Source organism: Elgaria multicarinata, chromosome 17 (genome assembly GCF_023053635.1).
Source record: "Elgaria multicarinata webbii isolate HBS135686 ecotype San Diego chromosome 17, rElgMul1.1.pri, whole genome shotgun sequence".
NCBI classification, from domain to species: Eukaryota; Metazoa; Chordata; class Lepidosauria; order Squamata; family Anguidae; genus Elgaria; species Elgaria multicarinata.
In genome coordinates, this window is record NC_086187.1 from 9,616,789 (window position 1) to 9,631,290 (window position 14,502).

Consider the following 14,502-nt stretch of genomic DNA (forward strand, 5'->3'; position numbering starts at 1 on the left):
GCCCTCATCAGTGCCTGAAAGGGCCTCTTAATGCTTGCAGGGAAGAGGATAAGAAGGGTTCCTTGCTTCTACTCTAATGATGGCCGCCATTAGAGTGGAAGGGATTTTCAGACCCGGATGGACTCAGGGGGGAGGGAAGGAAAGCATACATCCATGGTCTCCAGAAAGTGCGCAATTTTCCTGGCACACTAATTGTGTACTTTCCAGAGGCCTCAGATTTGCACCATCTCAGCCAGAAGAGGGCCAGCCAAAGCCCCATCTTCAGCAAACCTTTAAAACTGCTCAGGAGCACATCTAAATGAGAAGGCATTGTTTTCCTTCTGTCCATAGAGAGAAGTAAAATACTGTAAGCCATGCCTCCTTTTTGACTTCTGCCTTATTGAGAAAAATCAACAGGGCATAGGAAGGAAGAGAGCACTTCAATCTCAGAGCACGCCCTTGACAGCATAGGATTCCTCTAAGTGAACTGACTTAATTCATACTTCCTGAACTAATATTTGGATTGGAACACACTTATCCTTTGGATGGTGCCCTTCTGTGAATTTTGAAGTGCAGGACTTGGCTCAAACACGTGTCCACAAACCACATGTTATTAGGGAAATGCATGTTAGGGGAAATTGTTTGTGAAAATAAATATTTGTTCTTTTCTTTTCTTTTTCTCCTTTGGTAGTCAGATAGGGCAATGGGACAGCACAGATTTCTGGCTTAATACATCTCAAACTCACAGAGAGGAAAAGGACAATCCCCACCCAGATGGTACGGCTTGGGTGGTGGACAGCTTTTGTGGGTGGGGGGAGGGAACCAGAAATAAAATTAAAGATGCATACGTGTGCTCAACACGCATACAGCCTCTTGAGGCTGGGGGCGGAGCCAAGGGGATAAAGGCTCACTTCCCCCCCCCCCCGTGTCTCTGGCCTCTTTGGTTGCTGGCCCCACCGTCCCTCACTATAAACCAGTATGGGAATAGCCAGTCATCCTCTTTGTAAGGGGGAGGGGGGCTGAGTAGGAATTTCCCCTGTCTTCTAGTGATGTTCAGGTTTTCGCCTACTCCATACTGCATCTAACCTTTAGAAGTGGAGGATGAATAGGTCAATTATAAATGCCAGGGTTGTGTGGGAATTTTGGGAAGTCAGAGTAGGGATGGTGAACACTCTGGCACCTTTATGGTGAAGGGCAAGTCAGAGGTCTTGCTCCTTGGAGGCTTCGCAGCTTTTGTGTCAGGATACGGTTTTGCCTTTGGGGACCTTCTTGTCTCATCTACTCGGCTTTGCAGCCAGAGTGGGGATGACGTGGGTCGGTCTCACCAAACACACAAGTGTAGTTTGAAAGGGGGGGCAGGTCACCCAACCCCTGTTTTCAGCTGAGTGGCTTGCCCTAAGGGGCAGGCTAGTTGCCTGAGGATAAACAAACTAGATTCCTGCATGTTCACACACAGATCCATGGAGGGGAGAATCTCCATGATTAAATAAAGAGGCCCTATTTTATCCCAAGCTCTGGTGTCTGTGTTTTATTTCTGGAACTTCCCTCACCACTCACAAATACACTGATTTGTCCATTCCTAGTCAAGATGGGTAAATTGGCTTCATTGGCTGCCAGTCCAGGTTCGGGCCCGATTCAAAGTGCTGGTATTAACATTTAAAGCCCTAAACAGCTTGGGGCCAGGCTATCTGAAGGAACGCCTCCTCCCATATGTACCTGCCCGGACCCTAAGGTCATCCTCAGGGGTCCTTCTCCGTGAGCCCCTGCCAAAGGAAGTGAGGCAGGTGGCTACCAGGAGGAGGGCCTTCTCTGCTGTGGCACCCCGGCTGTGGAATGAGCTCCCTAAGGAGGTTCGCTTGGCACCTACATTATATGCTTTTAGACGCCAGGTGAAGACCTTTTTATTCTCCCAGCATTTTAACAGTCTATAAATAAATTTTAACCGGATTTTTTAAATATGTAATTTTGCATTGCTGCTGTTTTTATCTGGTTGAGCTTTTATATTGTATTTTATATTATGGTTGTATACTGTTGTTTTATACTTTGAATGTTTTTAATTTTTGTGAACTGCCCAGAGAGCTCCGACTATTGGGCAGTATAGAAATGCAATAAATAAATAAATGTGCCTTCTAAGTTTAAATATGTCATGGCTCTGAATAACAATTCCTGGGGAACAACAGAAGAAGACTTGATTGCCAATATATCCCTCTTGTGGGTTTCTCTTTGGACATTGGGTTGGCCACAGTAAGAAGAGGAACACGATGCTGAACTAAATAGGGTCTTATCCAGCAGATCTCTTCTTAAGTTCTAATGAGACGTAAATGGGTGTAGGGATAATAAAAAGAAGAACCTATTAACTCTTAGAAATGCAGGGAGGGTCTTTGTGTGTGTGTGTATGTGCACTGAAAGAAAATCTTATTTACTTCTATGCCTTAGTTTTTCAGGATTCTTAACATCTTCCGGGTTTTCTAGAAATAGTTGCAAAACTCTGCTCTTTCATTACCTTAAAGACAAAACTTTGAAGTCCCTTTCAAATGAACAAACATACTTCCGTGTCGGTTTGGATGAATAAAACAGCTAGTGAGATTGAGCTGAGCTGTTGTTCAGCTAAATTAAAATGCTGAGTTCAGATTTAGTGAATTGTCACTAGTTCCTAGGGAGAACTTTTAAAAGATATAAACTCTCACAACCTTCATGACTTTCATGTGTCACATAAAACCGTGTTTTATTGCGATGAGTAGCATTGCAATCAGAAACAATGAGAAACATGCAAACCCCACTCTGAGCTAATTTGCTGACACCATTTTTGTTTTACATACTGCTCCATTTGTATGGGGCTGCCAACCACATACCTTTGCATAGGTGAACAAGACATTCTTTTAAACAAAGGCCTTGCCTTCCCACCCATGAGAATGAAGACACAACATCCGAAATGGGGTACTTGGGCTAAAACTGTATTTTCAGAGAAGGATCATTAAGAAGCGAAATAAAAACAAAACTCAAAGCATGGGGTGGCTGGAATAGTAGGAATGTCATCCGCTCACCTTAAAGAGAAAAGACCTGCTGGTAAGGATATAGGGAGATTTTGGTTTTGCTTGAAAAACATGTGATCACGCCCCCTTTTGAAGCGCCGATCACAAGCACGAGCATGCGTCTGCCGAAAACGTTTTCAGATTGTTGAACATGTGCTCATGGTAATCTCATTTCTGATTCCCGGTTTGATTTGCACAACTCTCCAAATTCAGGCAAATTTCCTCCATAGATTGAATGAGACCCATTTCAGTCCATGGAGGAAGTTTGCCGAAATTAGGAAATTTGCACACATTTCAGGAGACTTGTGACCAATAAGAAATGCAAGAAAATCGGAATTCCACCCAACCCTAAAGGCAGTTGTGGGATGCGGGGTGGGGTGGGGAGGCAGAGCCCTACGGCCAATCAGGGAATTCAGTCAAAAGCATCCTAACTAGGAATGGACAGATCCAGCTATTTCTAGTCCATGTCAGGTTTTCCCCGTGTCCATTCATAAAAGCACCCCAGGACATTTCTGAATGTATCTGCATTATCATCGTCATCATCATGCATGAAAATTTGTATCCTTCTGAATGCATTTCTTTCATAAAATACCTGTCTATACATTTTAACCTAAAATATGTGTTTCAATGCAGTTTGGCACGTATCGGTATCACAAAATTTGGAGATATGTGAAAACCAAAGGATAACTGCATTTTGAGCTGCATATTGGTCTGGGACCAACCAAATACTCAAAAGCTGCAGCAAACTGTGGCTGCACATTGGTCCGTGTAAGGCATTTTGGGTGTGGGGATGGGGAGAACATATAACACATTGCTGCCAGTTCAGATAATTCAAAACTAGAGATGGATGGAATAACGTCCACGTCCATTTTTCATGTGTTCATATGTCTGGTAAGTGCAAATTTAGGTAGTTTACTTAAAAACAGAGATGAAGTGGAATCCTGAGGCATCCCTTTTCAGGGCTATAGACTTCAGGGAGTAATTTGGAGTAGGAGAATTTTGGAGGTATCACAACTAACACTGCTTTATACACACACGCACACACACACACACACACACGCCAGGCTGGAACACTCAGGGTTCCAGCAATATGGCACAGCCCACTGCTGATGACTACCCAAGTAGTCATCAATAGTGGGCTTCCTTGAGGTGTTTTATAAAAAATCTAGGCAACCTTTATGTTCCCGTAATGTCCATGACCCAGCATAGCTCTGGGGCATTGAGAGAAGCCTGAGGGATGGCTAGGTTTCCACATCCAGGTAATACACCCCAGGACTCACTGATAGAAGAGCAGATGTAAAAAGCCAGCCACTGTTCAGGGGCATTTCAGAATGGGAGCCAGTGAAGTCCTTTTCCAACGGTGTAACTACCCTGGTTTGCCAATGAAAGCTAGAAGCTTTCGATTGTATTCTCCGTAATACCTGAGATCACCCAGCCTATGAGTTGCCAAACTTCCTCTGTGCATTTCCATCAAACTTTTCCAACAACAACTCTCTTCTCATGAGTGATCACAGCTGAGGGAGCTGCTGTGTGAGAGCCAGTGTGGTGTAGTGGCTAAAGTGTTGGACTGGGAGTCAGGAGAAACGAGTTCTAGTCCCCACTCAGCCATGGAAACCCACTGGGTGTCTTTGGGCTAGTCACAGACTCTCAGCCCAACCTCCCTCACAGGATTGTTGCTGTGAGGATAACAACATCTATAACATGGAGAGGAGGAGGATTATGTACACCACTTGGGTTCCTTGGAGGAAAAAAGGTGGGATATAAATGTAATAAAATAAATATATAATAATAACTGCTCCGAGAATTTCAGGACCCCCATCAGCTTCTTAATTTTCCTGCACGGTTGAAGCAGGTCCCGTAACCTGAGATAACAACCGAAGGAATGCCCTGCTAACCAACACATGCCACTGAAGCTTCCCTATCCCAGTTTGGACAGAAACGATGCAGTGAAAGAAATTCTAAACCAAGATCTGGAGAAGGTAAGACAGCGGACAACTATGTGCTGATGGATATGGTGAAACAGTGCATGCTAGAACTGAAGCAAATATTTGCAAATAAACAAAATTTGCTTCCTGTTTAAATCCTGCTGCTGAGAATGTGATTTCCTTTAAAAAAAAATGGAAGGGAGAATCTAGTTAGAACGTGTCTTACCAGTTTTAATTGTGTGTTTCGTAGTATTACGCCACATGACATTCAGGTTTTGACGTTTTATTGTGGTCTTTTCTCCGGTTTTTATTTTGAACTTTTCTGAAATAGGTTGTTGTATTTGTTATGATGTGGCCGATTTCGCCATATTAATTAGCTTTCCTTTATTTCTTAATTAGCCAATCACATTCCGGGGTGGGGGCGTGTTTATTTAATTTCCGTGCCCAAAGTTGGAGCTGTTTTTTTCTGTGAAGTCTTGGACTTCAACTCTCATCAGCCCTACGTAGCAGGGCCAATGGTGAGGAATGCTGGGAGTTGTGGTCCAAAAGATCAGGAAGGCACCAGGTTGGGGAAGGCTGGTCTAAAGTGAAAGTAATACAATCCCGCCCAAACTGTTTGAATTCTAAATGCGGGCAATTGAAGCAGAGAGAAGAGGAAGTGGGAGGGGAGATTGGCAGACGGGGGGGGGGGGGGAACGACAACAAACGGATTTGTTTTCTTAGTGTGGCCAAAAGGAATGCATTCCCACGGAAAGAGAAAACGTAAGTAAACGTTTTAAAACCAGCTACGTTTTAAATCGTTGAAGAATAAAATGTTCAATGCCTGTGAAAACAACCTTTCATATATTAGTGTAGATCTCTTCCTGGTTGCCTCAAAACTGGTAGAGCTCAAGGCTGCAATCAGCCTTGCACAAGGGGAAATCCCAATGAACAAAATGGGACTTGTTTCCAAGTAACTATGCATTAGGAATATACTGCTAGGCCTGTTGGCATCTCATGATTTTGGCAGAGGGGGAGCAAGCAGCACGTTTGAAACCTGCCAAATGTCAGATACCGCATATCATCACATCTCCACTTTCAAGTACTATCAGATGCTAAATAAATACTGCTGTACAACCCATATGAAACACTGCCACATGTTAAATACGATGGCATGCCAACCCACAAATGTCAAACACTGTGAACGGAGATCAGTGACCAATTCCAAATGAAAAGAAATCTAATATCACCAGATGACAAATATAGATATCTAGAACTTTATGCTTGTGCAGCAAATACTCTTACGTTCAGAAAATATCCAGAGATAGGGCCGGGAATATCAATGTGACTTGAGCTCGTCCAGTCTACTATTATCCAATCTGCTGGCCAACAGCATGCCACAGTTTTAGGCAGTCTTTCCAAATCTATTAACCTGAAATGTTGGCATGTGGCAGCACAAGCCAGATCAGGGAGAAGGCAATGTATAATTTTATGCTACATGCAAACATTCCCAGTTTGGCTTATTGATCAAATGGGGCTACATGGGAAATCCTTACAAGTCACACAACAAATGCTGTTCTGAATAATATGCAGGGATTATTTGTTGCATCAGCTTTCCATCAATAAGTCCATGGTGAACTATCATCCCACAGGCAGAGGTTCCTTAATGTTCAAGATCCATTGCTCTAAAACTAGGAATGAGTGAATCTTTCACTTTCTCCTGCATTCATTTATCATTATCATCATCTCAAGTTCTGAAGAACTTTGTGAATTTCAATAAATTCTTATCAAAAAAAAAAGAACTGAAACGAAAGATACAGCATCTGTACCAGCCAAATTCATTAAGTGCAGCTATTTCCACCATGGAGACAAACCCGCTGTACTTGCCTTCCATATAGCTGTTCAAAAGGAGTAACTTATCGTGCTGTGGGAGGTGGCAACCCTAATTCAGCACACAAGGAACCACACTAGAATTTTAAGAACTTAACTACTTAAGGTCCTAGGTATGGATGGATGTATCAAGTCATTCCATGTTTCTTAATCTCAGGTTATTTTTGCCTGGAATACAGAAAACTTTATGAATTTTATTAAGTTCTTATCAACTGCAAACTGAAACAAAATTGCCACCCATCCCTGTCTAAAGCCTGCCATCACCTCTACTCTGAGTTGGAAGATTCCCCCCCACCCCGGCCCCAATGGCAATCTCCAGAATCGTCCTGGGTTCCTCATACCATGGCCAGCTCTGAACGCCTGGGCAACATCTTTGCAGAGTTGCACATAGTTTCAAGGATGCTTCCTAAAGTGAAGAACATGACATCCAGCATCCCAGAGCTCTCAGGGAAGTGAGGAGCATGTGGAATATAAACGTAAGAACATCAGAAGAGCCCTGCTGGATCAGACCAAGGGTCCATCTAGTCCAGCACTCTGTTTATACAGTGGCCAACCAGCTGTGGACCAGGGACTGACAAGCAGGACATGGATTCAACAACCCCCTCTCACCCATGTTCCCCAGCAACTGGTGCACACGAGCTTACTGCCTCGAATATTGGAGGTAGCACACAGCCAATGAGAGCCTTCGCCTCCAGGAGAGGAATCCAGGAACATTCTGGAGATTAACATTAACATTGTGGTGGGAGTATCCTCCAACTCAGAATAGAGGTGATGGCAGGTTTTAGATGTGATGAGTTATTTGAGAGATATTTAAGCAGAGGCCGTGGGGGGAGGTGTCACCTGTTGAGGTTGCTGCAGTCACACCCTGCATTGCAGAGCCTGCACTGAGGTCAGGTGTTCTCCAGCTCTGTGATTTATGGCCATGATTGCACCCCATAGAGTGGGTTGGAGGGAAAGGGGCTGGGGGGAGGCCAGAGGGCTTGAGGCTGAGGCACTGAGAGGTGCAGCCTCTCAGTGTCCTGGTTAAGGGATCACCAAGAATGGATGAAATGCTAGCAGAGGGAGACGCAGGCATGAGCAGGGGAATAAGAATCAGAATCAAGGAAAAGGAAGAAAGTGGAAAAGAGCTATTTGGAAAAAGAGAATCAAAAATAAGAAAGAAAGGATCAAATAAATAAATAAATAAATAAATAAATACAACAACAACAATAATTCTTATGTGCCTCTCCCTCTGGATCGAGGCAGGAAACATCAAATACAAAAAACCTATAAAATACATAAAACTGAATAAAACATATAAACATAAGAGCTAAAATTGCTATCATTTTTTGCCAACTTCCTTGCTTCACTCTTAACATTCTCACCTATATCCTCATCACAAGCCACTTCATTCCCAGATCAATAGCAGAAGTCCGCACCGAGATTATTATTATGCCACTTAATTGGAGAGGGGTTACAATATGAATTGTACGTGGTATCCAGCCCCTTTCAAATTCACTTGTAAAGGGCAATTATTTGTCATAAATGCTAAAACTTGCACTTCTGCCTTGTTGTGAATGCCTAAAACAGTGCCTGTTGATCACAGGTTTGCACTGATGGGGGAAAAAAGAGAAGAATTCCTTGCCCTGTTTAGGGGTAGAAAAATGTTGCTGAAGAAGCAGCCCAAAGCAAGTCTGGCTGTGACTGAGATTAAGAACTTTTAGAATGTGCATATTGCAGCATCCAACAAGTTATTTACTAAGCTCCCAGCTACTCACCCTTGGAAGGGACCATAAATCTAAATCTAAATGCACAGCTAAATCTAAATCAACATTACAGGTAAAGTAATGAAGGGGGTGGTGGTGGGGAATCCAGAAGCAACTGGTTGTAAATGCAACCACCAGAATTGGTACAGAGAAGATGTGTCCATTTGCAAAAGAGTCAATATTTGATACTGATTCTTAGGCTACACATTCTGATGCTTTTTAAAAACAAGAGACACACACCCTAAACTCTGCTCCCAGAAGACTGTCATGTTGCTTCTGCCTGAAGCAGGTCCAGCCCTTCCATGAGGCAGGGTGAATCCCCCATGTCAGGTGGCAGATTATATTATTATTATTATTATTATTATTATTATTATTATTATTATTATTATCATCATCATCATCATTTCTATACCACCCCATAGCCGAAGCTCTCTGGGCAGTTTACAAAGATTAAAATATTAAACATTAAAAATCAATATACCCACTTTCAAACCATAATGAAACATAAAAAACAGGCAACATACAATGACAACGTCCATTTAAAAAACAACTTTGAAGTCTCAGTGAGACCTAAAGATAGATCTGGAGTTGATTAAAACTCAATATATGCTGTTAAGTGCTTGGGAGAACAGAAAAGTCTTGACCTGGTGCCAAAAAGATGACAATGTTGGCACCAGGTGGGCCTCGTCGGGGAGACCATTCCATAATTGCGGGCCATCACAGAAAAGGCCCTCTCCCTTGTTGCCATCCTCCGAGCTTCCCTCGGAGTAGGCACTTGGAGGAGGAACTTAGATGTTGAGCACATTGTACAGATAGGTTCATGTCGGGAGAGGCGTTCCATCAGGTATTGTGGTCCCAAGCCAAGTAATGATTTATAGGTTAAAAACAGCACTTTGAATCAGGCTCAGAAACATACAGGCTGCCAATGCAAGCAGGCTGGAGATCAAGAAGAGTGATGGATACCACATGTATGCTGCCAGGAGTCCAGATGCTGTGGCCACCCTATGCCTTTCCGAGTGGGTGCACCAGAGAGACCCGCTGGTCACTTTCCTGCTGCGTCAAATGCTGCAGCAGAAAACACCCTTTGCAGCTCTCTGGATTAGGAGCAGCAGCTGTTTCAGCCACTGTCCATCCTCCCTATGCCTCCATCTGCGTAAGGCACGGGCGGACAACTGCTCCCCATCAGTGGCAAAGGCTGTAAGAAGAGAGTGTCCTGCGTGGCTCTCCATAGAAGCCACCCGGCCCAAATCGCTCACTCTGGGAACGTGATCCCTTTTGAGAGTGGGGTGACAGCGCTGACATCATATAAGGGCCACCTCCCAAACCATACCTTGCTTTGAAAAGGGGCTCCTCCTTGAGGGGAAGGCAGCATATGGCAGGCAAGGCTACTCACACTTCCATCTTCCCACCCCTGGCAGCAACAGACAGTGGCAGTTCATGCTTCCCCCAACCCCATCTCCACCCCTGGCTTCCCCCATACACACTCTGGAAGCAGGGCATGGCGGATGGTGCTCCCTACCCCAGCAGTGGTGCAGAGCACTGCCTTTTACTTCACTCACACACACACACACACCGGCTAAATGCTCCATCTGTGACGATATTGCTTTGGGCACCTGGGCTAGAATCCAAAACCGGTGTGGCTAATTCCATATGCTTAGATGCACATTTCTTGAGTAGCTTTACAGGGCAAACTTTTAAAAAAAATCTGTAGAGGAAGTTCATAAATCAAGTTGGATTGTAGCACGGGATGTGCATATCTGTGGTTCAAACAGGGAAATGACACCAATAAAAAGTCCCACTGGGCATGGGCTAGCACTTGGCTCTTTGAATGCCAGCCTGCGTTGTTTCCTCCTAAAGATGGCCCAGCTTTCCCCAAGTTCAATTTCTTATGAATCCTTCTCCACCACCACAATAACAAATCCAATGGCCTTTTAGGCCTCTTCACATACCCCACGGATCATGCTAGGTACACAAAAGAGCCAAGCAACCCTGGGAAGTTGAGAATTGTTTTGCCCCAAATCCAAATCCTGGAGTAAGAAATCTTGGAGTTCAGCACTATTATCTAGAGCCCATTTCAGACAGTTTATGAACGCATGGTGCAAGGACAGTGCAAGCCAAGCCTCCCTGTTAAGGATGTGCAATTCAGCTCCCACCTCCCTGGAAAGGATTTATAACTATGTCACCAGTGTTTATGGACCTTGTCTTTGGTAGGACCCTGAATCCAAGACTCACTCCCTGTTGAAGGGGGTGGGGGAAATGTATTGTATATGATACACGTAGAAGGGGTTTACTTGCATCCGTGTTTGGCAAACAGTAGGATTTTTAGGCAGCTAGGGTTCAAACCTCTTATTTCAATTTTAGCTATGTTTGAAAGACAGTTGGATATATATGATATGAACCGCCCAGAGAGCTTCGGCTATTGGGCGGTATAAAAATGTAATAAATAAATAAATGTGCCTTCTAAGTTTAAATATGTCATGGCTCTGAATAACAATTCCTAGGGAACAACAGAAGAAGACTTGATTGCCAATATATCTCTCTTGTGGGTTTCTCTTTGGACATTGGGTTGGCGACAGTAAGAAGAGGAACACAATGCTGAACTTTAAACAGCAAATTTTAGCTGGGCATTTCTAAAACTATCCTAGCGGACATTTCAGAAAAGTGTCATTCCCTGTTTTTGTCTCCAGAAATATTCAATGACAAGAGCTTCTCGATGCTGCCCAATCACAAGAATTATCCACACATTTGGGTCCACTCACATGGGGATCTTGCACAAAACAATCTGAAGCATAGGATTAGCAACTTTCTTGCAGCGCAATCCTATGCGTGTTTAGTCAAAAGTAAGTCCCTCTGAATTCATTAGGACTTGCTCCCAGGTAAGTGTGTATAGAATCCCAGCTTTAAATGCACACATGTGCACTCACATAGACAGGCACATAGACTGTAAAACCAACAATTTAGTATTTGTTCATTGTGGAGAGGTCTAATCATCACATAAAACTAGAAGAAATAATCTTCCAGGGTAGCAACAGAATTCTGAATTGCAAAGCATACATGCACCTCCATAGTCTGAGAAAAAACTTCACCGACTACAGAAAGTTAATACATCAGCTGTGTATAAAATGAGAGTCAACGCTCCCCTCCAAAAAAAAAAAAAAGTGATTACCTGTTTGCATTGCTAAGGGAAGGAAAAAGCAATATACACCTAAAAGAACCAACTCAATTTTCCCAGGGGCTAGGCACTTGAAATAATATTAATATTATTGACTAGCGGGGACATAATTATATTAAATACTGAAGTTAGTGTCAGCATGGAGTCTTTCATATCAGGCTGTTTCATGCATTTCCACATTTTACTTTTAAGATACTGGAAATCTTTGCTCACTTGAAAGAATTTAACACCCACAGAGAGAGACTCACAAATCTATAAAGCAAGGGCCTGCACTTCTTAAAACTGCTAGTATGCCAAAACACAATTAGATTCTAATTATTAGCTGCTTGGTGTGTGTGTGTGTGTGTGTGTGTGTTAATTCCCAGCATGTAGCCAACTAATCTGATTTTGAAATTTTATTAAAAATACTAGTGATATACCCATGAAACCAAATTAATATTGGAAAATGATGCTGAGCACCCAGGTTGAAGAGCACAGAAGAACTGGGGAAGATATATATATATATATATATATATGATAGCAAGCCTCTTCACATTGATGAATGTTACTAATAAAACTCTGACCCGCTGTAAAATACTGGTCAAAAAGAAGAAAATAGAAATTGAAAGACTTGGCTTTCAAAGGTCAAAGATTAATTACTAAGAAAGCAGGTCAGCAAATTTTCCAAACCCACGGGAGCATACTATCAAGAGATGCTTATTATTGTGTATTGGGTTATAGCAAACAGGAGTATCGGGGATAGCTGGGGAGAAAAAGTTCATAAATAATTTGAGTTACACCTCTTCTCTGCACTGCAGAGAACGAAAGGCTGAATTGCTACCTGTAATTAAACTTTCTTAAAGTTTTCCAATCAGTAAGACCAAGAGGCACATGCACATGTAACCACCTCCCAGGCCTGAAGGTATTAATACGATGTTTCCTAATCAATTCTGTCCAAAGGCATCAATGTTTCAAAACTACCTATGCTCTTGTCATTTTAACAGTACTACCCCATCTTTCCCCCTAAATATTTTTTCTAAATATTTCCTAGTGCAAAATACAGTTTTTGTAGGATCCGTTTTCATGTATTTTGCAAATGCAAAATTATGAGGATTTTTTTTAAAAAGAGGAAAAACACACACACAAATGTCCACATTTTTCTACTGCTGCCGCATGTCAAAATCTTTACTGAAATACATGGTCATGCAGTGACTGGATTAAAAAACAACAACAACAGCAAAGCAAGAGAACAGGGTTAACCAAATACTGATGTGTCTCGGTTTTGGAAGTGCATTGAATAGATATTCCTGGTGAAAACTAAGCGGGCTGGAGTCTGCTGTGTAAAGGGACAGTCAGAAATAATCAGGCTTGCTGATTGGTGAAGCTCTTGAAAGCACGGCACAGGTTAAGGCACAGAAATAAGTCATGTAAACGCCGGGACACAATGCCTTTTGTACAACTGTGACAATTTAAGACAATTCATCACAGGGTCAACGCAAATGAGAAAGCATCAGAAAAGCAAGGGGGTAGGTGGAAAATATCCAGGACTCCTAGCCGATAGTTTGCGGAGAAAGAAGCAGAATGTTCACAAAAAAGGACGCATGTGGGGGTGGGGGAGAGAATGAAAGAACCCGTTCAAAAAATTTCACTATATTTTTAGCTGTTTAAAACATTACTGGCTGAAAGACTCTCAGTGAAAAAGTATTCTTTCCCCCTCTGAAGAACAATACACTTTCTTTCTTTTGATTTGCAGTGGAATATTCTGCTGTCGTTCCTTAGGTTGTGTAAAAATGACTGTGTTTAAACATATACACACACACACTCACACACAACCACATGATTTATCATGCTAATTCATTCCCGTATTTGCCCACATGCCTTTGCCCATGCTGCAGCCCTCTTCGAATTCCTTCACTGAACAGATCTGAATCCCAAAGGGTGGTGGTGAAACAGAATACTGAGCACACAACTGCACAGAATTATTTTATTGCTGATTTATAGTTGTCATGAAACAACCTGAAACAACGTAGGATAAACGCCGACATTGCAACTCCCCATGACACGCGATTCCAGGAGTGCAATTCAGAAGTTCTAATCAGCCTCAGGATGAACAGCCCTTAATAAAGAAAGCAAATTTTGCATAGCGACAACTGATGCAGCGTTTATGACCAAAATCAGTAACTCCATTTATTTGGAAACACACATTTTAAAAGAGCCAAACAGATGCAACACACACTAAAAAGCCAGAGAATTCTAGAAATTCAAAATGCCATATTCAAAAACCCTCTGTGTATGGTTGTTGTTTTTTTAAAAAAAATTCTCACCGATTGTGCAAGCCAGTGCAAACCGTACACTTCGCATAAACCAAGCAAGGCAATAGCCAGCATTTAAACACATTATAAAGATATGCCATCATCAGTTCCACACTCCCAGCCCAACCTCCAATCTCTAACCCCGAAGTCAATTTATTAATAATAATTGTAATAATAATGATAACAACAATAAATAGATTGACGTGGAGAGACACTACCTACCCACAGATACATCATCATCTTGAAGGGGGTGAAAATTCAAGGGCTCTGCCAGCAGGAAAAGAAGTCTCCTTTACTTCTCTAAGTATGTCAGGAAGAAAAAAAAGAAAAGAAGGAAGAACTGGACCCAATGGGCAGTTATAAAAATAAAAAATAAAATAAAAAAAAAAATCTTGCCTTTTTTCCCTGTCAAGTCCTTACAGTTTTCTTCTTTTTTCTTTTACAAATCTGTTTGTTTGTTTGATTATGAGAACAGCACTCAGTCACGTT

At 42.4% G+C, this 14,502-nt stretch overlaps 1 protein-coding gene across 11 annotated transcripts in view; it reads right to left on the bottom strand.

Moving 5' to 3' along the window:
• The window catches only part of RBFOX1 (RNA binding fox-1 homolog 1), a 1,470,150-nt gene that overhangs the window by 675,911 nt on the left and 779,737 nt on the right, over positions 1–14,502 (bottom strand). The window contains exon 1 of one of the 11 annotated variants that reach the window (XM_063143447.1): positions 14,236–14,309. The exons of 9 other annotated variants lie outside the window; for them this stretch is intronic. Coding sequence is in view for 1 of the 2 variants with exons in the window: in XM_063143454.1 (XP_062999524.1) it covers positions 14,236–14,253 (18 nt within the window). In the remaining variant the exon portion in view is untranslated. Of the gene's footprint in view, positions 1–14,235; positions 14,310–14,502 lie in introns of those variants that run through there. One more of the 11 variants, XM_063143454.1, reaches the window with a different exon arrangement.